This window comes from Procambarus clarkii, chromosome 41 (assembly GCF_040958095.1).
Source record: "Procambarus clarkii isolate CNS0578487 chromosome 41, FALCON_Pclarkii_2.0, whole genome shotgun sequence".
Classification (NCBI taxonomy): domain Eukaryota; kingdom Metazoa; phylum Arthropoda; class Malacostraca; order Decapoda; family Cambaridae; genus Procambarus; species Procambarus clarkii.
The window spans coordinates 6373005-6397868 of record NC_091190.1 but is presented as its reverse complement, the minus strand read 5'-3'; the positions used below and the strand labels follow the sequence as shown (position 1 = coordinate 6397868).

General features: G+C 42.0%; 2 protein-coding genes across 2 annotated transcripts in view; one reads left to right on the top strand and one right to left on the bottom strand.

The window, feature by feature from the left end:
- The window catches only part of LOC123748276 (ionotropic receptor 21a-like), a 460516-nt gene that overhangs the window by 281439 nt on the left and 154213 nt on the right, over positions 1 to 24864 (top strand). The window lies entirely within an intron of this gene.
- LOC138373088 (uncharacterized) lies at positions 7039 to 11318 on the bottom strand. The gene is made up of 3 exons (XM_069339113.1): positions 11159 to 11318; positions 9828 to 9969; positions 7039 to 8923 (listed from the first exon to the last, which is right to left on the bottom strand). Exons 1-3 carry the CDS (start codon positions 11159 to 11161, stop codon positions 8574 to 8576), a joined length of 495 nt encoding a protein of 164 aa, XP_069195214.1. The 5' UTR covers positions 11162 to 11318; the 3' UTR covers positions 7039 to 8573.

Genomic DNA, 24864 nt, shown 5'->3' with positions numbered 1-24864 from the left:
ACTGAGGGCTGATGGCCCCGTCGACGGGGCAGGAAGTCGGTGGTTGATCAAAGGCCTCCCACATCCTCCACATACCTGAGGATTATTCCGGCTTAATTTTAAACGGAAGTAATGTCTTGGCATTTACGGCTTCAGCGGGTGGGTGGGTCCGTGGGTTTATTACACTGTGAGTGAAAACAATCGCCTATTCTCTATTTTATATTGCGGCTTGTAGAGCTAGAAGCTGTTGCCTCTTGTGTGCGTTGCACAAGGGGATTAATATCTGGATTAATAGCTTTCAATATTTCCAGTATTTTTAAGGTAACGCTTAAATACCGAAGATACTGCTATTGGACACCGCTTAATTGACAATGTCTCAACAACGCAGGCTAAAGATGTGCGTGGCTCCTGCTATTGCAATGATGCTCATTTGTTTTTCAATGATGGGCCTTAGTTGCCCCCTCTCTAACTTACCGTTCTAAATACCCCTTCTCCATCTTCCGCAAACATTTCCCCTCATACATCTCCCCCCTTTCCTCCTGTCCCCCTTGTCCATCTTTGTCCCCCTGTCCATCTTTGTCCCCTGTCCCTCACTTTGTCCCCTTGCCCACATTTTCTGTCCTCTGTCCCAGATCCCTTTCCCCCTCTCTGTCCCCCTGTCCCCCCTTTCCATCTCTCTGTCCCCCTGTCCCTCTCTATCCCATTGTCCCTGTCTCTGTCCCCCCTGTCTCTCTCTGTCCCCCTGTTCTTCTCTGTCCTCCTGTTCCTCTCTCTGTCCCCCTGTCACTCTCTGTCCCCCTGTTCCTCTATGTCCCCCTGTCCATCTCTCTGTCCCCCAGCCCACTCTTTCTGTCCGCTGTCCATCATCTGTCCCCCTCCCTTTCCTCCAGTCCCCCTATCCATCTCTGTCCCCTTGTCCCTGTCTCTCCTCTGTCCCCTCTCTCTTGGTCTCCTGCCCCCCTCTCCTCCCTCTGTCCCCCGGTCCCCCTCTCTGACCCTGTCCCTCTGTCTCTGTCTCTGTCCATGTCCCCCTCTCTGTCCCTGTCTCCCTCCCTGTCCCACTGCTCCCCCTCTGTTCCCCCGTCCCTCCTCTGGCCCTGTCCGTCTGTCCCTGTCCCTCTGTCTCTGCCTCTCCTCGTTTCTGACATTCTCTGTGTCAGCCTATCTCTCTGTCTCTTTCCTCGCTCTATCTCTGTCATTCTCTCACTGACTTTGCATATCCTTATCTATACGTCTCTGTGTCTAACATTCTCTCCCTGACTCTGTCTATATCTATTTCTCTGTCTCGATCTTCATCTCTCTCTCTCTCTCTCTCTCTCTCTCTCTCTCTCTCTCTCTCTCTCTCTCTCTCTCTCTCTCTCTCTCTCTCTCTCTCTCTCTCTCTTTCTCTCTCTCTCTCTCTCTCTCTCTCTCTCTCTCTCTCTCTCTCTCTCTCTCTCTTTCTCTCTCTCTCTCTCTCTCTCTCTCTCTCTCTCTCTCTCTCTCTCTCTCCCTCTCTCTCTCTCCTTACATACATACATACATACATACATACATACATACATACATACATACATACATACATACATACATACGTACATACATACATACGTACATACATACATACATACATACATTTATTTAACACATGTGGTACACGCACAAGGGGACACAGGTGGAAGCTGAGTACCCAAATGAGCCACAGAGAGATTATAGAAAGAACTTTTCAGTGTCAGAGTAGTTAATAAATGGAATGCTTTAGGCAGTAATGTGGTGGAGGCTGATTCCATACACAGTTTCAAGTGTATGGAAAGTGTATGTATTCAAGTGGCGGGACCAAAGAGCCAAAGTTCAACCCTTGCAACCACAACTAGGTTAGTACATACATACATACATACATAAGATATAAAACAGTGGAGGATTCCCAGGTAGAACAATCAACCACAATGCCCATTACCCCTTTACCCTGATGTCCTTAACTACACAACTATACAAGAGTCATTAACACGTGTAATGGCTGATCCCCCATCACGATAGCATAAAGACCAATTGCTTGACCCGCAGTCTGTCTTGCTCCTCAAATAATTTTCGGGTTAACATGAAAACGTCTCTCGAGTTTATCTTTCTAATGTTGTTTTCCCATCTTTCATTTTATCAGCTTAGTTCCTTTATTATACCCCAATTACTCATCCCTTGAGCGGTAGTTAAACTGAACCCAAATTTAAAAAAAGTTCCTTGCTAAGCAAGCTACAGTCTTGATAAGTCAGATATATTGTTTGTTAACACATTTCTCAACAATGAACAGTCAGTTTTATCAAGCTAACATATATTATTAGATTATACTGGTATAATTATATATATATATATATATATATATATATATATATATATATATATATATATATATATATATATATATATATGTATATATATATATATATGTATATATATATATATATATATATATATATATATATATATATATATATATATATATATATATATATGTATGAGTGTGTGTGTACATGTGTATACAACATTAATAATTTTGTAACTAGCGTCAAACATTGTTATTTGCTTAGCTAAACGAACTAGAGGGTTCCGGTCCTGAACCGATTATGTGCCTCTGTAATCCTTTACAACACGGCCCACGGGATGGGTATGGGGTGCATAATAAAGAAAGCAATAGAAGAAATTGAAATTGCATAATACGGTTATTGACATTCAATAATAGTAAGATAAAGCAATGAGGACCAAATGGGAGACCAGTGATCAGTGTCTTGTATCCCCTGCAATACCTCAAATCCTACGTACCTCACTGACAGGCTCCAGTATGTTTCTGTGAATAATTCAATTTCTCCCACCCTACCCATCAACATTGGTGTTCCTCAGGGCAGCATACTTGGCATACTTGGGTATCCTTTGGAGGTGCTTATCCAGTTCTCACTTGAACACTGTGAGGGGATTGCCAGTTATGCCATGCAGTTATGCAATGTATGAATCTATCTATAAGTCCACCAATCTTTGTAAAAATTTCTTGTATGGATGTACCTTACCTAAATAAACATTTATTTATTTATTATTTATATTTAGGATTCATCAACTGCCAAAGATATTCACATGTCAGTATAATTCTGGCGAGAGAGAGGTTTGGGAAAAGCCGTTATACCAACTAGTCAGCAATAAGGGTGATATTTGTGGGGCACAGGCACACTCGGCCTGGCCCATTAACCCCCAACTGACACTATAACTACTAGCTACTAGGTACATGAACATAATTACATAATTTACGTACATAATTTAAGGTACATAATTACTAGGTACATGAGGACTGGCCATTGTACTATATAGACCTGAAAAAGTGTAACTTAGCGACAACAAGAAAATATTGAATCACAAGACCAACGACGACCATTCCCTTACCCTGCCATAAACACTGAAATTTGACACCCTACCTCTGGAGCCACCCTGACCACAGGTCCACCAACTACATTTCCCTCCCTCCAACAAGTTAGTACACCCAGAAACAAGATATACTAGGTGAATACACACATACAAGGTATACTAGGTGAGTACTAGTTGAGTACTTACACACAAGATATTCTAGGTGAGACTAGGTGAGTATACACACACACGCAACATATACTAAGTTAGTACACCCAGAAACAAGATATACTAGGTGAATACACACATACAAGGTATACTAGGTGAGTACTAGTTGAGTACTTACACACAAGATATTCTAGGTGAGACTAGGTGAGTATACACACACACGCAACATATACTAAGTTAGTACACCCAGAAACAAGATATACTAGGTGAATACACACATACAAGGTATACTAGGTGAGTACTAGTTGAGTACTTACACACAAGATATTCTAGGTGAGACTAGGTGAGTATACACACACACGCAACATATACTAAGTTAGTACACCCAGAAACAAGATATACTAGGTGAATACACACATACAAGGTATACTAGGTGAGTACTAGTTGAGTACTTACACACAAGATATTCTAGGTGAGACTAGGTGAGTATACACACACACGCAACATATACTAAGTTAGTACACCCAGAAACAAGATATACTAGGTGAATACACACATACAAGGTATACTAGGTGAGTACTAGTTGAGTACTTACACACAAGATATTCTAGGTGAGACTAGGTGAGTATACACACACACGCAACATATACTAAGTTAGTACACCCAGAAACAAGATATACTAGGTGAATACACACATACAAGGTATACTAGGTGAGTACTAGTTGAGTACTTACACACAAGATATTCTAGGTGAGACTAGGTGAGTATACACACACACGCAACATATACTAAGTTAGTACACCCAGAAACAAGATATACTAGGTGAATACACACATACAAGGTATACTAGGTGAGTACTAGTTGAGTACTTACACACAAGATATTCTAGGTGAGACTAGGTGAGTATACACACACACGCAACATATACTAAGTTAGTACACCCAGAAACAAGATATACTAGGTGAATACACACATACAAGGTATACTAGGTGAGTACTAGTTGAGTACTTACACACAAGATATTCTAGGTGAGACTAGGTGAGTATACACACACACGCAACATATACTAAGTTAGTACACCCAGAAACAAGATATACTAGGTGAATACACACATACAAGGTATACTAGGTGAGTACTAGTTGAGTACTTACACACAAGATATTCTAGGTGAGACTAGGTGAGTATACACACACACGCAACATATACTAAGTTAGTACACCCAGAAACAAGATATACTAGGTGAATACACACATACAAGGTATACTAGGTGAGTACTAGTTGAGTACTTACACACAAGATATTCTAGGTGAGACTAGGTGAGTATACACACACACGCAACATATACTAAGTTAGTACACCCAGAAACAAGATATACTAGGTGAATACACACATACAAGGTATACTAGGTGAGTACTAGTTGAGTACTTACACACAAGATATTCTAGGTGAGACTAGGTGAGTATACACACACACGCAACATATACTAAGTTAGTACACCCAGAAACAAGATATACTAGGTGAATACACACATACAAGGTATACTAGGTGAGTACTAGTTGAGTACTTACACACAAGATATTCTAGGTGAGACTAGGTGAGTATACACACACACGCAACATATACTAAGTTAGTACACCCAGAAACAAGATATACTAGGTGAATACACACATACAAGGTATACTAGGTGAGTACTAGTTGAGTACTTACACACAAGATATTCTAGGTGAGACTAGGTGAGTATACACACACACGCAACATATACTAAGTTAGTACACCCAGAAACAAGATATACTAGGTGAATACCCTAACACCAACCTCCTACAGTACACAACACCAACCTCCCACAGTACACCTCCCACAGGTAACCCCAACACCAACCTCCCACAGTACACAACACCAACCTCCCACAGTACACCTCCCACAGGTAACCCCAGCACCAACCTCCCACAGTACACAACACCAACCTCCCACAGTACACATCCCACAGGTAACCCCAGCACCAACCTCCCACAGTACACAACACCAACCTCCCACAGTACACATCCCACAGGTAACCCCAGCACCAACCTCCCACAGTACACAACACCAACCTCCCACAGTACACCTCCCACAGGTAACCCCAGCACCAACCTCCCACAGTACACCTCCTACAGGTAACCCCAACACCAACCTCACACAGTACACCTCCCACAGTAACCCCAGCACCAACCTCCCACAGGTACAAAATGAAGCCATGAGAATTATCTTAGGATGCCCAAGAAATGCTATGATTGAGAAAATCAGGATGGAGTTGAATCTGCAGAGTATTGGGGATAGAATTGCAGAGATAAATGTAGCTTCTGTCATTAGATTAATGAGAGGTGGGGGAGCTAATGAATTGGTCCTCTCAGTTCAAAAGGTGGGAAGTACTGAACAATGTATGATGAAGAAAAGAGCATATATGAATACCTTATGTTCTAATGTTATTAAGTATGATGTTATTTCAGAGTGTATTGCTGTGCCCAAGAGAAAATTTACACCACCATGGGAGGATTGTAATGTAGATGTAGTAATTACTCCCTTGCAAAAGAAAAAAAGTATGTATGAAATAGGAGAGCTGAGGGCAACATATGATTGTATAATTAGAAAATTGCCTACAGAAAACACTCTACTACATGTATATTGTGATGGGTCAGTAGCTAGGGATGGGAAGGCAGGATGTATATTGTGATGGGTCAGTAGCTAGGGATGGGAAGGCAGGATGTATATTGTGATGGGTCAGTAGCTAGGGATGGGAAGGCAGGATGTATATGTTCTTAACATTCTGAAACCTATATTGTTTGCTGATGATACTACACTCATCTACTCCAACCCCAACCCACATACACTAAATACTGTAATGTTGTTAATAATGAACTAAAAAAAGTCCACTTATGGATGTCAACCAACAAACTAACACTTAACATAGAAAAGACCTACTACATCTTATTTGGAAGCAAATCTACAAATGCAATTCAGCTTCAGATGACAATGTAAACATTAGCAATAACAATGATGGAAAGTTTCTTGGTCTATTCTTAGACAAGAGACTCAACTTCAGTACCCACATACAATACATAACTAAGAAAGTCTCTAAAACAGTTGGTATACTCTCCAAAATCAGATATTATGTACCTAACCCTGCTCTCATCTCTCTATATTATACACTAATCTATCCCTATCTCAACTATGGTATCTGTGCATGGGGTTCAACCACTGCAAACCACCTCAAGTCCATCATCACCCAGCAAAAATCTGCTATCAGAATAATATCAAATTCTGCTTTCAGACAACACACAGCCCCCTTGTTTAACTCCCTAAACATGCTAAACATAATCTCACTCCATAAATTCTCTTGTGTCAACTACATTTACAAAACCCTGTTCTTAAATGCAAATCCTGCTCTGAAACTCTTCCTGGACAGATGTAATAGGACCCATTATCACCACACCAGAAATAAATATCTCTTTGATATCCCCAGAGTTAAACTTGTATAAATAAATAAATAAATAAATAAATATGTTTATTCAGGTAAGGTACATACATACAAGTAATGTTACATTAATGGATCGATATATAGATAGAGCTAGTACATACAATGCCTAAAGCCACTATTACGCAACGCGTTTCGGGCAGGAAAAACATTAATATCTAGAACTTAATACTAATTGAGCATAAAGAATAAAATGTGTTGAGAACAAATACAAATAAAGATAAAAAAAAGAGGGAACATGACTGAAAAAGCAGCACAAATACAATAGGTTGACAAACAGTGTTGATTAAAAAAAAAAAAAAAAATAACAGACATGGGTTGACAATAGAGGGGTAAGGTAGGTTAGTGAATTTATTAGGTAGTGTTTAGTTTTTATCTTAAACTGGTTGAGAGAGGTACAGTCTTTAACATGGTTGGGAAGATCATTCCACATTCTGGGTCCCTTGATTTGTAGAGCATTTCTAGTTTGATTAAGTCGTATTCTTGGAATATCAAAACTGTATTTTTTTCTGGTGTGGTGCTCATGGGTTCTGTTACAACCTTCAATGAAGCTTTTGAGCTTATATGTATGTATTTGTAATGTATGTATGTAAACAATGTATTTATTATCATTTATCAATTCTGATAGAAATTACCTACTTAAAATTATCTGTTAGATTAAGGACCTGCCTGAAACGCTGCGCATACTAGTGGCTTTACAAGATTGTAAATACTGTACTATTCAATGTATTCTCACAACCCCAATGTACCTACTTGTATATATATAAATAAAATAAAATAAAATATTGTGATGGGTCAGTAGCTAGGGATGGGAAGGCAGGATGCAGTATGCCAAACTGAATTCGTGCGCCCCTTGAGGGACTTGAAGTAGAGGGATAGGGATCACAGGATAAGTATGGGTTGCACAAACTACTGGTAACAGGATGAGTATGGGTTGCACAATTAATTACTACAAAGTGGTTGAGTATGGGGTGCACGTAAATGAAGACTCCCAAGAAGCAAATCAGAGATCAGCCCAAGCTTCATCTTGAGGCAAAGCTCAATGCCTTAAGCCATATTGATGCTCTGTCCACAGAGCATTCTCTCTCTCAAATCATAATAGTACACTAATGGTTCCCTACACCACCCCTCAGGTGCAGCTGCAGCAGGCTTGGGTGACATGATGACTATGGGGTGCACAATAAACTAACACTCACAGAATGAGTATGGGCTGCACAATAAGCTACCTCTCACAAGATTAGTAATAAAGAAACATTAATTTTTTGGGTAGGGTGACTGAAACTCATCCTGGGGTAAAAATGTTTATTTAAATTTATTATAGTTAAATGAATTTAGTAAATTATTCCATATATTGTATTATAAGTGAATTGACACTAAACTATAAATGATACTAATAAGGTTTTAAAAATGAAAAACAGTAAAAATCCTTCATGTAAGATATGGAAGTTGAAAAGTAAATTAACTGTAAACTAAATTATAAACTGTAGACATAATATAAAGTATTATAAGTAAAATACCTATAAACTACCAAATAATGTGTAAGGAACCATTTCTATTGTTTGTCCTTTTTTACCTGTTTCCTCAGGTATTTTAAAATTCCCATTCCGTTGTTACTACACTGTTTTCCTGGTGTAGTTCCCTGTGGTTCAAATTTTACTACTTGTACTTCTTGCTGTTTCTGAAGGATTGCTAATGGTAGCCCTTGTTGCACCGGCGGAACTTTTTGTAAATGTTCCACCTGCGGAACTTTTTGTAATTGTTGAATTTCTTGCACCTGCGGTACTTTTTGGACTTTATGCACCTGCTGCACTTGTAGCTCGTCAGGATTTTTTTCCAGGGCATTATCGCTATCACCTTCTGATCCTAATGTAAGTTTATCTGCATCAAGCTTCCTTGTGCGTGCTGGAAAAAAATAAAAATAAAAAATAAAAAATTTTGAAATGGAAGATCCTGTGTAACAAATTTAATCAGTTACTATGATCGAGCCGCAGAAATTTTACAGGAAAGATATGGTTGGGTTGACTGCATCTATCTGGACCTAAAAGAGGCATTCAATAGAATTCCACATAAGAGTTTGTTCTGGAAACTGGAACATATTGGAGGGGTGACAGGTAAGCTTCTAACATGGATTAAAAAATTTCAAACTGATAGAAAAATGAGGGCAGTAATCAGAGGCAATGTATTGGACTGGAGAAATGTCACGAGTGGAGTACCACAGGGTTTAGTTCTGGCATTCATGGATAAATAATAAATAAATTGTTCATGATTTTTTTAGACAAAAGCTAGAATATGCAGCAGTTGTATGGTGCCCATATCTTAAGAAGTACATGTACAAACTTGAAATGATACAAAGACGTCATGGGTGTCATAGGGGCACCAGCACACTGGTTTGCTAAAGGGCCCTTAATGCTGTCGAGACCTTATGGGCCCTTGGACCCATTACGTTAAGACATAGTGCTGTATTGGGCCACACACTTTTTGCCATATACATCAACGACAGAGATGATTGAATTGAAATTATATATATATATATATATATATATATATATATATATATATATATATATATATATATATATATATATATATATATATATATATATATATATATACATATATATATATATACATATATATATATATACATATATATATATATATATATATATATATATATATATATATATATATATATATATATACATATGTATATATATATATATATATACATATGTATATATATATATATATATATGAGAGAAAATAATAGGTGGTGATATATTTATATATTATGTGAACTACTTACACAAAAAGAAGTTAGTGGTGAAGATCTTCTTGTCCTCTTCTTGTATTACGTTGTTTGGTAAAATACCATGTGTCACCCGTGCTGGTCCTTTCTTGTAATAGATAACGATTGATTCATACCCACAGCCACGCAGATATGTTAGCTGAAAAGCAAATAATATTTAAACAATAACACTATCTGGGAAAATGCAACAAAATAAATGTTTGAAGCATAGCTGGGCATGTGCAATAGAACCCATAATAGAATCACAATACCAGAAATAAATATCTTTGATATCCCCAGAGTCAAAGTTATTCTGTGTAAATACTCTATGCAAATAAAGGGACCTTGTCTATGGAACTAACTTGCTAACAAATTTAAAAACTGTCCAACTTCTGCCATTTTAAAAAATAAAACCAAAAAGTACCTAAATTTTTTCTTGATAGTTTCCTAACTAGTGTATTAAACTCGCACTGTATCTTATGAAATCCAATGCCAGAATATATGTGCCTAAACCATACAACTTTTCCATTGTAATCATTGCTATCACCTTATATCATGATTGTTATATTGAATGCATATCTTACTATATTATACCTTGAAATATTCCTCAAATTATGCTACAATTTATATGTTGATAACCCTCAAATTTTACTTTAATGTACATAGTAATCTTTGTGATACTTTCTTACAATGTACCAGCCAATAAACCTCCTCACTTTTGGGACATGGTAACATGGTACTCAGATAAAGGGTTTCCGGTGGATGTAGTATACATGGATTATGCTAAAGACTTTAATAAGGTACCACATGGAAGACTAGCAAGGAAATTACAGGTTCATGAAAAAAATTGTAAAGTGCACAAAACAATAGTTAAAACAAAGAGAGCAAAAGGTCATACTAAATGGGAATGAATATGAAGAAATGTGTTAAGTTGAGTACCTCAGGGGTCCATTTTTAAGTCTAAAATATTTTTCATATATTGAACATCTATGATATAGAAAAGAATATAATCTAATCAACCACATCCTCATATTTGCAAATGCCTGGCATTTCACGAGCACTTTGTCCGGGGTTTATATTCTAGCCGGGGAGGATTTACTGGGTTAGGCTAACCTAACCTAACTTAACCAAACCAAACCAAGTATCTCAAGTTACAAATATCTCTGGGAATTCATATTATCTGCTGTTGTAGAATTGACAAAATGGACAGTGTCAACAAAATTATTCCCACATACTCCGTCACTATGTGATGGAGTACACATAGAATAGGGACTGAATTGTCCCTGACAGGGACAATTCTGTAACAAATGTTCTAGCATAAAACTTTGTACAGTTTAGTAATTCCTTACCATTTGATGTACTAGGTAGATCCATGTTTGGTGAAGTTTTATAGCTGGAGCTGGAAGATCCTGTCGAGATGACTTCTTCAAAGAGAATAGCTTCAACACATTGTGTCTTGAGTCTTCCAGTACTTGGCCTACAGTTACCAGATCTGATTTACAGAAACTAGTGAACTATGGAGATAAGATTGTTAATAATATACTTTTTTTGAGATTCATATGACTTGCAGCTTAAAAACCAATCTTATTTTAAAATAGTACACTAAAGTACATAGCAAATTGCGAAATTCGTAGTTTTTTAACTACTTTAAAGCTAAATTCTCAAGCTTTGAAAATAAGCACAATTTGCTATTTTAAGCGGAATCTGGCAACTCTGATTTAGCATGTAAACATTGACTTGCATTCACAATGTAGTTATTTATTTTTCAACAATTTAAAACGAGTTATGAAAATACACACATTGGTACATTATTGCAAAGGCACTATACTATATATATATATATATATAAATTGTTGCAAGTCGAGCAACAAATATTTTACATTGAACAACAAATGAGATTGGAAAAGCAGTATTGCCAAAATAGACCCCAGACACACCCTGTGGGTAGTAATGGACCCCCATACCGACCCTATGAGGGGTAGTGGACCCCATAATAACACTATGGGCGATAGTGGACACTATACAAACACTATGGGCGGTAGTTGACTTCATAGAGACCCTGTGGGCGGTAAGGGACCCCCTATCGACCCTGTGGGCGGCAGTGGACCCCCTATCGGTCCTGTGGGCGGCAGTGGACCCCCTACCGACCCTGTGGGCGGCAGTGGACCCCTACCGAACGTGTGGGCGGCAGTGGACCCCCTACCGACCCTGTGGGCGGCAGTGGACCCCCTATCGATCCTGTGGGCGGTAGTGGACCCCCCCATATCGACCCTGTGGGCGGCAGTGGAATATGCCCACAGGGTTATAGGGTTATAGGGTTCATAACAGTGAACCCTATATACTAATCCTGTGGGCGATACTGTACCCTATAGTCATCCTGTGGGGGCAATGGATGCCATACATATCCAGTGGGTGTTATTGTACCCCATACTTATTCTGTGGGTGGTTGGAGCCCCATACCCATCCTGTGGGTTATAGTGGACCCCATACTCATCCTGTGGGTGGTATTGGACCCCATACCTATCCTGTGGGTGGTTGTGAGCCCATACCCATCCTGTCGGTGGTAGTGGACGCAATACACATCCAGTGGATGGTATTGGATCCCATACCCTTCCTGTGGGTGGAAGTGATCCCCATACCATTCCTGTGGGTGGGTGTGACCCCCATACTCATCCTGCGGGTGTTATTGGACCCCTTACCCACCTAACAGGTGGTAGTGGACCCTAATCCTATAGTTTCCAATAATCCACACCATACCATCCTGTTTGCAGTAGTTTACCCTATATACATTCCAACATAACATCGTTTTCTGTTAGCGTTCCTACAAAACATTCTTTAAAGATTTCTAAAGCACAAACTATAGTATATAATATTGATTGGTGAAGCACTTATTCTATGTAATAATTTATTGTGCTTATTATAATTTACTAAGAACAACTAATATTTCTCAAAACAAAACTACGAGCCTTCAATAGGATGTAGCTGATCTGTAATATTATAAGAGCATGGACAATAGTAGGTGAATTTCACAACCCATGTGGGACCTGAAAACTACAATTTTCGTTATAATTGAACCAATCACGACTATTCAGCTATCTACGTTGATGGACGAGTACTGTGAGACGTAAATTGGTACGTGAGGAAGAGTTTGAGCCTTGGTAAAAAAGTTAACTGGGAATATATCACATATGTACTAAATCACATTCCACATATTGACTTTAAGCACTAGTCATATATGTACTGTCTTGTGTGAGAACGGGTTGCGCGTGTAGTGGCATGTAAGGGCGTGTGTTGGCTTGCGTTGGTGTTGAGTTGTGGCGTGTAGGGGTGTGTAGGGGCATGTAGTGGCATGCAGGGTTGTGTAGTGGCATGCCGGGGCATGTGTGGGGCGTGTTGTGGCGTGCAGGGTTGTGTAGGGGCATATAGGAGCGTATAGTGGCATGTACTGGCGTATAAGGGCGTGTAGTGGCGTGCAGGGTTGTGTAGTGGCGTGTAGGGGCATGTAGTAGCGTGTAGGGGCGTGTGTTGGCGTGCGTTGGTGTGGTGTTGTGGCGTGTCAGGGTGAGTAGGGGCGAGTAAGGGCGTGTTGTGGCGCGTAGTGGCGTGCAGGGCTGTATAGTGGCGTGTTGTGGTGTGTAGTGGCGTGTTGGGGCGTGTAGAGGCGTGTGTTGGCGTGCGTTGGCGTGGTCTTGTGGCGTGTAGGGGTGTGTGTGGGGCGTGTAGTGGCATGCAGGGGTGTGTAGTGGCGTGTAAGGGCGTGTAGGTGCGTGTAGTAGCCTGTAGTGGCGTGTAGGGGCGAGTAGTGGCGTGTAGTTAAGTGTAGGTGCGTGTAGTGGTGTGTAGGGGCGTGTAGTGACGTGTAGGGGCGTGTAAGGGCGTGTAGTGGCATGTAGTGGCGTGTTGGGGCGTAAAGGGGCGTGTAGTGTGTTACCTATCGTACGTTACGGCTCGTGATCCTACAGCAGCCAAACTTTAATAAGTCTAGGGATACGACACAACTGCTGTTCTCAATAGCGAATCACCAGTATAACCCCTTACTAGGTAATGAGCACAAAAATAGAATCTTCATAGGACTGAAGAATAAAGACACTAAGTATAGATATATACTATTATATTAAATAAATCTCAAAAGCAAACAGATGATTATATGGTCACAATATATCACATTAAAATATCACTGTATCTTCCAGACATTAAATCAATATTAATATATGTATATGGCTAGAACAAAAGAATGACTTAACTCCCAGATGATATCTCCCTGGCTCCCGTCCAGCTACTGAACTACAATATGAGAGTCAAAAAACACATTGCCTTGCCCCGCGAATAAATTGCCAAAGTACAATATTTATTATTTCAACAATGGAGCACTATATTGTGACAAGAGTAATCTTAAACTAACTTAATGAATAATTAGTACATATTGATATAGACAACAAAAGTACGTGTTTCTTTACATAGTAATTAAAATATGCATACAGAATAGCATAATGGCATGCACACCCCAGCAACGGACGATCCCACGACAATTTGCCAGATACAGTTCACTCAATTATTATTTCACTCTGTTACCCACTGATGATCACATATAAATCATTAGTTCCCGTGGGAAAACTGATCACACAAAGAAATAAACAATCATTCCCACGATACGCTGGGCCTAACGCCAACACTAACATGAATGTGCATTTGCATAGAACATATAAGTATAACAATATACATGCTTGTAATTTACATACAATTATAAATGTACATATTAATATATTCACTTACGTATCTTATAAGGGTACGTAACACTTCCACCTCCAAGAAAAAAAAATGCAATGGATTGAAGATCAATGGCATTTTTTCAGAAGTAAAAATGTATGACACTTGAGATTTATGGTATTAATTACACCAAACATGTATAAGTAATAAGAACACATCTCTGGACAAAAATGAAAACACTCCAAATATAGTTTTACAGGAAACTCAGAAATTTCAGTCTTATGACTATGTTCTACATATGTGTCACTGGAGTATGCAAATTTATCTCTCCAAGGTACTATCTCATTTATTTCACTTTGTTTTAGATCATATTTTACACTCCTATCTACATTATCATTAGTAGCATGAATAGAATTGTCAATAAAGGTAGCTGCTTTCACACAGTTATCATGGCAATTTTGCTTTTCACATGTTTCTACTATTTCTCCAAGATCAGTTTCATTTTTCCATGTGATTCCTTTTCCACATGGTGAATTTTCCCAAGACAGCCTCGATTTTCCATTACTCCCTTTTTCTGGAGCTGAACTGCTTAAGTGAAGCTGACTGGATGTTAAGTAGATTTGGGACTTCTCCTGGGTATGCTCTGACACAGACATCTGCGCTTCATCACTCTTGATCCTCTGTGGAACACATACTCTCGCCCAATGGATACTAAAATTAGAGAAGGTAGCATTAAACCTCACAATTATGCATAAAACTTTCCCATTCATAGAACCTTCCGAAACACAAGACACCGACTTAGCAAACCTTTGACCTTCCAACCAAGAAATACAACCCAAGATTAGTGCAAAGACTACCTGATCGAACTGACTCAGATGATCCATAAGGAACACAGAAATCAATTGCCTCATAACTCTGTCATAACGATCAGTGAAAGAAAACAGGCATATGCCTAGGCACCATATCTCAATCATAACTCCGAAGACAAGTTCACACCCCCTGATGGTGAACTTGAACACAATACACACGTTCATCAACCGTCTAGTCTTCCAAGAGACTAAATAAAACATGCCGAAAACTTTACAACCTTCACCATCCCCAAGTGATTTACGTCTGATGACAACCAATCAACCAAGAGGTTTAAGGGTCTTAACATCTTGAAGATGAACAGCAGATTACCTGGAAAACGCCCAAGGACAATCTGAAACCCTTCACAATGATTAACTCTAGGTAGGATAACCTTATCCTCCAACTTGAATTGCACACCTGGAGCCTCAAACATCTGCTCCCCAGTATGATTTAATCCTTCACCCACAATATGATTCTGAAAATCAACACCACACTTGAGTGGAACATACACTTTTATCACTCGTGCATCAAAATTAACTGGATCTGAATATAGAGACACTGCTCTAGCATAACTCACCACTTCCTCAGAACTGGATGCACAACCTACTTGAGTAAACTCTCTCTGCTCCACCACAAGGCTTGACAAAGATGTCCCACAGTCCATTACTTCACAAGAAAATGGCTCCTGCAGAATAAAAGTAGATTTCAACATCCTACACACACTCTGACTCAATGTACACAATGAGAAGTACTTACTCCACATAGAATAAGAATCACAACTCCGCAACTTAGATCCAAATGCTACTTTACCACTCTTAATGATTTTACCAAAATTTCCTCCCATGACTTCTGGAGCTGCTTGGAGTACTGTCTGCTCACAATCAACAATATCACTACCAAGCTGGGTCACATCCTCACAGACAACTGAAGAGGGAGGCTCAATGGGTCTCCATCTACTCAACAGAAGCTGATCCTCTGGCTGCTTTCCCACTCTCCAAAACTGGATCTACAGTACAGACTGTCTCCTTGCTTCTCTCTGAAATCTTAGGGTCAGTTCTACTCAAAGCACATAAATGAAGGGAATCTGAAGCGAGCGGGCAAGTAACAGGTAGTTTGACCTCCTCCCCTATTATATCACCTTGACTAGGGTGAGGCGGGGCCTCTACAACGGACTTACTCTCGACAACTGATTCTAAACTTGGAGTGAGCGGGAATACTTCTGCCAACCCGACATCTTGTCCTAAACCATTCACTTGGCTGGAATACAGAGTTGTGGCTTTTAAGTTTCTCTCAACTCCTGGCACAACGTTCGTAGTGAGCGGGCAAGACAATGGTACATGGACATCCTTTCCCAATTTATTGGAATAAAGCAGAGTCATAGTATCAGGCTTACTCTCAACAACTAAATCGGCCACACAGGAATCTGGAACAACCACATCCCACTTCTCCACTGAAGGGGTACTGGTTACTGGAACAAATGCTTGAGTAACAACATCAGAACTGACAACTGGATTTATATTAGTACTGACATCAGCACAGGTAGAATGGACAAAACCATCTTCTACAACAGGTTCATTCATAGAACTAACTTCAGCACAGGCAGAATAAACATGGTCTGCAACGGGCTGTTTACACAAACGGGGATCATTCTCACCCACAACATGATTTATGGCCACATCATTACCCAATATAACATCCACACCTGGGATGGGCAACTGTGTACTAACACCCACAGTGCATAAACGTGGTGTAATGGTGGATCTGAAATTAATGTCTATTAGAGGTACAGTTTTACATCCTGCAACACTCTGAAGAACAACAAACTTTCCAGTCTCTCTCTTTTTAACATCAGAAAGAATACTGGATGAAATTATGGTTTGGGAAGCACCTGTATCACGAAGAATAACCACTGGCTTCCACTTTCCATTAATACACAAGACTTCACCTGAAGACATATATGGTGAATACTGTTTCACCCAATTGGGGTTTACAGTTACATGTTTATTAGTAAGTTTATTTTGCACACCTCTGCAATAAATGAGACCAGTTGGTCGTAACTCAGGGTGCAATATAAAACATGAATGAATTCCATGGCCTTTTCTCTTACAATGGGAACAGGACCTTACAGTGGACACACTGGTAGAACCAACTGTAGGTTTAGAAATAACCTTATTATTATTTGACATTCCTGACAATGAAGTAGCAGGATTAGGTTTTGTAAGAGAAGAGCTCATGGGAGTAACTGGAGTACTAGGACGGGATGGATTCTGATAAGGAGTTCGGTGAGCATTATAATTTACTCTACGACTAGACTTAGGGGAAGTGGCCGTAAACGGGGCCTTAGTCAGCAACTCATGCTCATCCGCGAGCTTTGACAGCTCATCAATATCGGTTACATTCTTTTGTTCTGCCATAAAAGTAGACAACTGGTCTGGAAGACAGGACAATACTTCTTCCATTATAAGAAGATTCTTTAAAGCATCAAAATCAGTGACTGGAAGTGACTTTAACCATCTGTTACAAAATTTCGTCTTCTGACGAGTAAAATCTGCTATTGTCTGATCACTTGTCCTCCTTAGATTTCTGAACCTTTGCCTGTGTGCCTCTGGATTTAGCTGGTATGCATTGAGGATGCTTTTCTTTACAAAGTCATAATCAAAACTATGAGCGTCAGGTAAGGATGTGAAAACCTCCTGACTACGCCCCTTGAATTGAGACTGCATAATGGCTACCCACTGATCCCTTGGCCAGTTCATACTGATGGCAATTTTATTAAAATGTGCAAAGAAAACCTCAGGATCTTCCTCATTGAACTTGGGCAACTCTATATACTTATTCATCCTGATGGGATTATTATCACTATTTGTTGAAACATTACTAGTATTTCCATGCCCAGCTGCCATACGCTGTGATTCAAGCCTGAAGTTAGTGTCAGCCATTTGTTGTTGAATCTCTAATTGCCTAGTTTGTTCCTCGGCTTGTTGCTTCTTTGTGGCTTCAAGTTGCAACTCAATTAAACCTCTCTGGTTTTGTGCCGCAATTTCTAAACGCCTAGTCTCCAGCTCCCTTTGCTGAGCTTCAGCCTCTAATATTTGCTGTTGCTGTTGAGCTTCAATCTCTCTTTGACGAGCTTCAGCCTCTAATATTTTCTGTTCTTTTTGAGCTTCAAGCTCTAATTGGCGAGCTTCTAACTCAAGACGCTTTAACGTCATCTGATCACTCGACTCCTCTCTTAACTCCTCTAGAATTTCTTCATCTAAATCCCCATTCTCAACAAAATGCGTCACAATGACTTTCAATATTTGGGCTTTAACCATTCTATTGCTGGCGGTCAAATCCAAATGATTTGCCATTTGTATTAACTCAGTCTTTTTAAGGTTCTGAATCCCTTCAAAGTCTGGGTGAGCCACCAACGCTGCAACTTTCTCCTCCATCGTTACTAACACTTGGCACTTGATTCACAAAAATAATTAACACAATGGCACTGCACTACACTTCACTGTAAAATTGTCACCACACTGAAAATTCGCTTGGCCTCACTGCACAAACAAAATATATAGGATGACTTACCTCAAAATCGTGAAACGTTGTTACTTGACACACAGGAAGGCTTGCTTGGCACATGGAATAGTTCTTAAGAAACACACAGAGACACTTGACACACTGGTACCTAGGAAGGCAAGGTTAGATTAGCATAGTTAAGTTAAGTGGGACAATATTTCCCGGCACAGGCCCCCATATCTCTTTGTTACCTATCGTACGTTACGGCTCGTGATCCTACAGCAGCCAAACTTTAATAAGTCTAGGGATACGACACAACTGCTGTTCTCAATAGCGAATCACCAGTATAACCCCTTACTAGGTAATGAGCACAAAAATAGAATCTTCATAGGACTGAAGAATAAAGACACTAAGTATAGATATATACTATTATATTAAATAAATCTCAAAAGCAAACAGATGATTATATGGTCACAATATATCACATTAAAATATCACTGTATCTTCCAGACATTAAATCAATATTAATATATGTATATGGCTAGAACAAAAGAATGACTTAACTCCCAGATGATATCTCCCTGGCTCCCGTCCAGCTACTGAACTACAATATGAGAGTCAAAAAACACATTGCCTTGCCCCGCGAATAAATTGCCAAAGTACAATATTTATTATTTCAACAATGGAGCACTATATTGTGACAAGAGTAATCTTAAACTAACTTAATGAATAATTAGTACATATTGATATAGACAACAAAAGTACGTGTTTCTTTACATAGTAATTAAAATATGCATACAGAATAGCATAATGGCATGCACACCCCAGCAACGGACGATCCCACGACAATTTGCCAGATACAGTTCACTCAATTATTATTTCACTCTGTTACCCACTGATGATCACATATAAATCATTAGTTCCCGTGGGAAAACTGATCACACAAAGAAATAAACAATCATTCCCACGATACGCTGGGCCTAACGCCAACACTGTAACATGAATGTGCATTTGCATAGAACATATAAGTATAACAATATACATGCTTGTAATTTACATACAATTATAAATGTACATATTAATATATTCACTTACGTATCTTATAAGGGTACGTAACACTTCCACCTCCAAGAAAAAAAAATGCAATGGATTGCATTGTGCGTGCAGGGGTGTGTGTGGGGCGTGTAGTGGCGTGCAGGGGCGTGTTGTGACATGTAGGGTTGTGTACGGGCGTGTAGGGGTTGTATAGAGGCGTGTGTGGGCGTGCGCTGGCGTGGTGTTGTGGTGTGTAGGGGTGTGCAGCGGCGTGCAGGGTTGTGTTGTGGCGTATGGGGGCGAGTAGGGGCGTGTAGGGGCGTGTAGTAGCGTGTAGGGGCGTGTGTTGGCGTGCGATGGCGTGGTGTTGTGGCGTGTAGGGGTGTGTAGCGGCGTGTAGTAGGGTGTAGGGTTGTGTGGTGGCGTGTAGAGGCGTGTAGTTACGTGTAGGTGCGTGTGAAGGGCGTGTAATGAAGTGCAGAGGCGTGTAGTGGCGTTTAGGAGCATTTAGGGGCGTGTAGTGTCGTGTAGGGGCGTGTAGTTGCATGTAGGGTCATGTTGGGTTGTGTAGTGGCGTGTCGGGGCGTGTAGTGGCGTGCAGGGTTGTGTAGTGGCGTGTAGGGGCATATAGAGGCGTGTTGGGGCGTGTGTTGGTGTGCGTTGGTGTGGTGTTGTGATGTGTAGGGGCGTGTAAGGGCGTGCTGTGGCGTGTAGGTGTGTGTAGGGGCGTGTAGTGGCGTGTAGGGGCCTATAGGGATGTGTAGTGGCGTGTAGGGTCGTGTAGGGCCGTGTAAAGGCGTGTAGTTGCGTGTAAGGGCGTGTAGTGGCGTGTAGGAGCGTGTAGTGGCTTTCAGGGGCGTGTAGGGGCATGTTGGGGCGTGTAAAAGCGTGTAGTGGCGTGTAGGGGCGTATAGGAGCGTGTAGTGGCGTGTAGGGGCGAGTAGGGTTGTGTTTTGGCGTATAGGGTTTTGTAGGGGCGTGTAGTGGAGTTTAGGTGCGTGTAGGGGTATGTATGGGGTGCGTTGTGGCGTGCATGGTTGTATAGTGGCGTGTTATGGCGAGTAGTGGCGTGTAGAGGCGTGTAGGGGCGTGTGTTGGCGTACGTTGGCGTGGTATTGTGGCGTGTAGTTGCGTGCAGGGCCTGTAGTGGCGTGTAAGGGCGTGTAGGGGCGTGTAGTGGCGTGTGTTGGCATATAGGGGCGTGTTGGGGCGTGTAGTGGCGTGTAGTAGAGAGCAGGTGCGTGTAGTGGCGTGTAGGGGCGTGTAGTGACGTGTAGAGGCGTATAAGGGCGTGTAAGGGCGAGTAGGGGGCGTGTAGGGGCATGTAGGGGCGTGTAGGGGCGTGTGGGGGCGTATAGGGGCGTGTAGTGGAGAGTAGGTGCGTGTAGTGGCCTGTACGGACGTGTAGTGGCGTGAAGGGGTCTGTAGGGGCGTTTTGTGGCGTGTAGTGGAGTAAACGTGCGTGTAGTGGCGTTTAGGGGTGTCTAGGGTTGTGTAGGGGCATATAGGGGCATGCAGGGGCGTGTAGTGGAGTGTAATTGCGTGAAGGGAGGGTGTGTAGGGGGTCTGAAGGGGCGTGTAGTTGCGTGCAGGGTTGTGTAGTGGCGTGTATGGGCGTGTAGTGGCGTGCAGGCATGTGTAGTGGCGTGTAGGGGCGTGCAAGGGCGTGCAGGCGCGTGTCGTGGCGTGTAGAGGCTTGTATGGGCGTGTAGGGGCGTGTAAGGGGCGCGTAGAGGCGTGCAGGGGTGTATTGTGGCGTGTAGGGGCGTGTAGTGGCATGTAGCGGCGTGTAGTGGCGTGTAGGGGCATGTGTTTTCGTGCGCTGGCGTGGTGTTGTGGCGTGTAGGGGTGTGTAGGGGCGAGAAGTGAGTTGCAGGGTTTTGTAGTGGCGTGTAGGGACGTGTGTGTGGCGTGTAGTGGCGTGTAGGGGCGTGTAGGGGCATGTAGGGTTGTGTAAAGGAGTGTAGGGTTGTGTTGTAGCATGTAGGGGCATGTGTGGGGCGTGTAGGGGCGTGTGTGTGGTGTCGGGGAACGCGAGGTAAGTAACAGTATACAAGATATCCTAAGTACTTTATCCTGGCAAGGTCGCCAATGTCGGGGAATACGTCCTGTAAGGGGCGAGTAACGGTGTACACAAGACCTTTATCCCGGACCTCTGGCAAGATCGCCAATGTCGGGGTTTACCTTAGTTGTAAGTATAAGTATAAGTATAAGTAACCGTTCTTGATATCCTGTCAACGGTCGCCAACGTCAGGGTGTCTCTCTCTCTACATGGACACCACCCAGTAGTATTAGCGATAACTGTTACTCACCATAGCCCTGCAGGTCTTCACTCAATCCTCGCGGCACCACTGTTCGCCAGGAGAGTATCCCAGTCGATCCCCAGCCAGCCTTATAGCCAAAGATGAGTAGGAACACAGTTTGCTCTCTCCCAACCGTGTGCCCGCCCCGACAAGGGCTCTACTACTAACTGCAAGGTCGCCAACTGGCGTTTCCCGTGTCCAGTAACACGTCAGTGGTATTGTGGAATTGTGGTACCAGTGGCAGAGAGCTCACTCATTAAATCTGGTCACAGGCAGGTATATGTCTCTAATACTCTTATTCTTTGGAACTGTACTATAGCAACAAGATATATGGAGGGATAATACAAATGCAAAGGTATTTTGTATTTTACTTAAAAACTTCAAGGTATTATATCCGTATCAACAACGAAACATCAAGTACAATGCAGAAAGTCACTCTCTCTTCATAAAACTGGGGCTCGTCTAGAGGGTAACACTCCCCCCTCCTGTCACTTTCAGCTGGGCGACCCCCTTCACCGTGCGAATGCTTAGTACTTGTTTCTTTAGCGTGAAGCGCCTGATTCTATAAATTCGCATGGAACACTATGTTTGTAATCAACACAATATGTTCTATAATGGCAATAGAACGCAATGAATCACCACACTGATCTCAAGTTCAATAACTCATTTCTACAGCACTTAACATAATATTTCACTATAATGGCGTTACACTGTACTTAATGATAATAAATGCAATCAGTTATGGCTCTGACCTTAGATTCAGTAATTCCTTTCGCAGGCGATAACACAATTAATCACTGCACACTTGGAAATGTTATTCATCACACCAACATATACATATATAGAGATAAATTCATCAATATAAATAATAATAAGATGAATACTGGGCACACAGCCTAACACCAATAACTGGTACACTTATATATATATCCTCTGACATAAGTTATCATATTAATGTCACATAAAAGAAATCATCAACGACACAGTAAATTCCTCAATAATTCCAGGTGCCTGCACACACCACATATATAAATATTGTGAGAGCTCTGTACAACTGTGCCTTACTGTGACATAGACATAGGTGAGCCTTGCTCACGACATGAAAGATACTCTGGCTAAATATTTAGCTGACTAAAGGGGAATTGGGAGGGAAACTAGAATCACCTACTTCCACCTCACTGATGTGGACTCGCCCTCCGGTGAGAGTTGAATTGCTGCTCCTGGTCCTGGCTCTCACCTCAATGTAAGGAACGCCCCCACACACACGCTGATGCGTTCTCCAGGAACTCAATCAACGTCCCACAATAAACGCGTCGTCTCCGTGCTCTGTTCTCCGCAGGTCTGTGCTCCTCCACCACGTCTTGCAGGGTTGGAGTCGGTCTCCCAGCCGTCGACTTCTCCTCACAACTACGGCTGCCAACCTACTTCACGGCTGCAGTCGTCCTGATTCCCAATTAGTTATCTTCTCCCACTGCTTCCCGGTGGACTTGCTCAGCAGCTACATCAACACAAAAGGGGTGAACTGCCTCAGACGTCGCATACGTCACTGTACAGACTTCACTTCTTCTTCTTGCAAAGCACCTGTCCCTGGAGCATTTGTTGCTCAATATTCCATCGATTCCCTCTTCAGCCCAACACCTGAACGAAGGAAGACCTCACAAAGTACTTGCAGACTACTGGTGACGCGTAAAATCCACGGGAGCAGGGTACATCTGTCATAGTGACAGGACCAACCTTCGCACGTCCGACCTCGTCAACGTGGCGTCTCAGACTGGTGGCGCCAAAGAGGCGCGATCTCCGGACCCCCATGTCTTCATGACGTCATACTTGCCAAGGGCAGTTTTCATTGGCTCCCTGTGCCACGTCACTGTCAGTGACCAATCTGGTGCCACTGACGTCACAAGGTTTTGGCGGCAAAACGGAGGGGCCAGCGCCATATTGGCGTCCTAAAGGGCCTATACTACAGGCCAAAATACTTCTCTTTTACGAATTTCTCTCCAACGCGAGAACACTACACGCTCCCACAGATATAAAATTGTTGCCCAAAACGTAGAGAACGCTCGGGAAAGGTGGATATGACTCTTACAGCAGGCGTGGGAGAAATATATGGGGGGGGGGAACACCATCACAGTGGGGAGTGTAGTGGTGTGCAGGGGCGTGTAGTGGCGTGAAGGGGCGTGTAATGGCTTGTAGGAGGAGGTGTTGGAGTGCGTTAGCGTTGTGTTGTGGCGTGTAGGGGGGTGTAGTAGAGTGCAGGGGCGTGTAGTGGCGTGTGTGTGGGGCGTGTAGTTGCGTGCAGGGGCGTGTAGGGGCATGTAAGGGAGTGTAAGGGCGTGTAATGACGTGTAGGGTTGTGCAGGGGCGTGTTGTGCTGTGTAGGGGCGTGTGGTGGAGTGTTGGGGGTGTGTAGTGGCGTGTAGGGGCGTGTAGTGGCATGTAGGGGCATGTGTTGGCATGCGTTGGCTTTGTGTTGTGGTGTGTAGAGGGTGTGAAGGGGTGTGTAGGGGCGTTTAGTGGCGTGTAGGGGCATGTAGGGTTGTGTAGGGTCGTGTAGGGTTGTGTAGGGGCGTGAAGGGGCGTGTAGTGGCGTGTAATGGCATGTAGGGCCTTGTAGTGGCGTGCAGTGGCATAAAGGGGCGTGCAGTGGCGTGTTTGGGCAT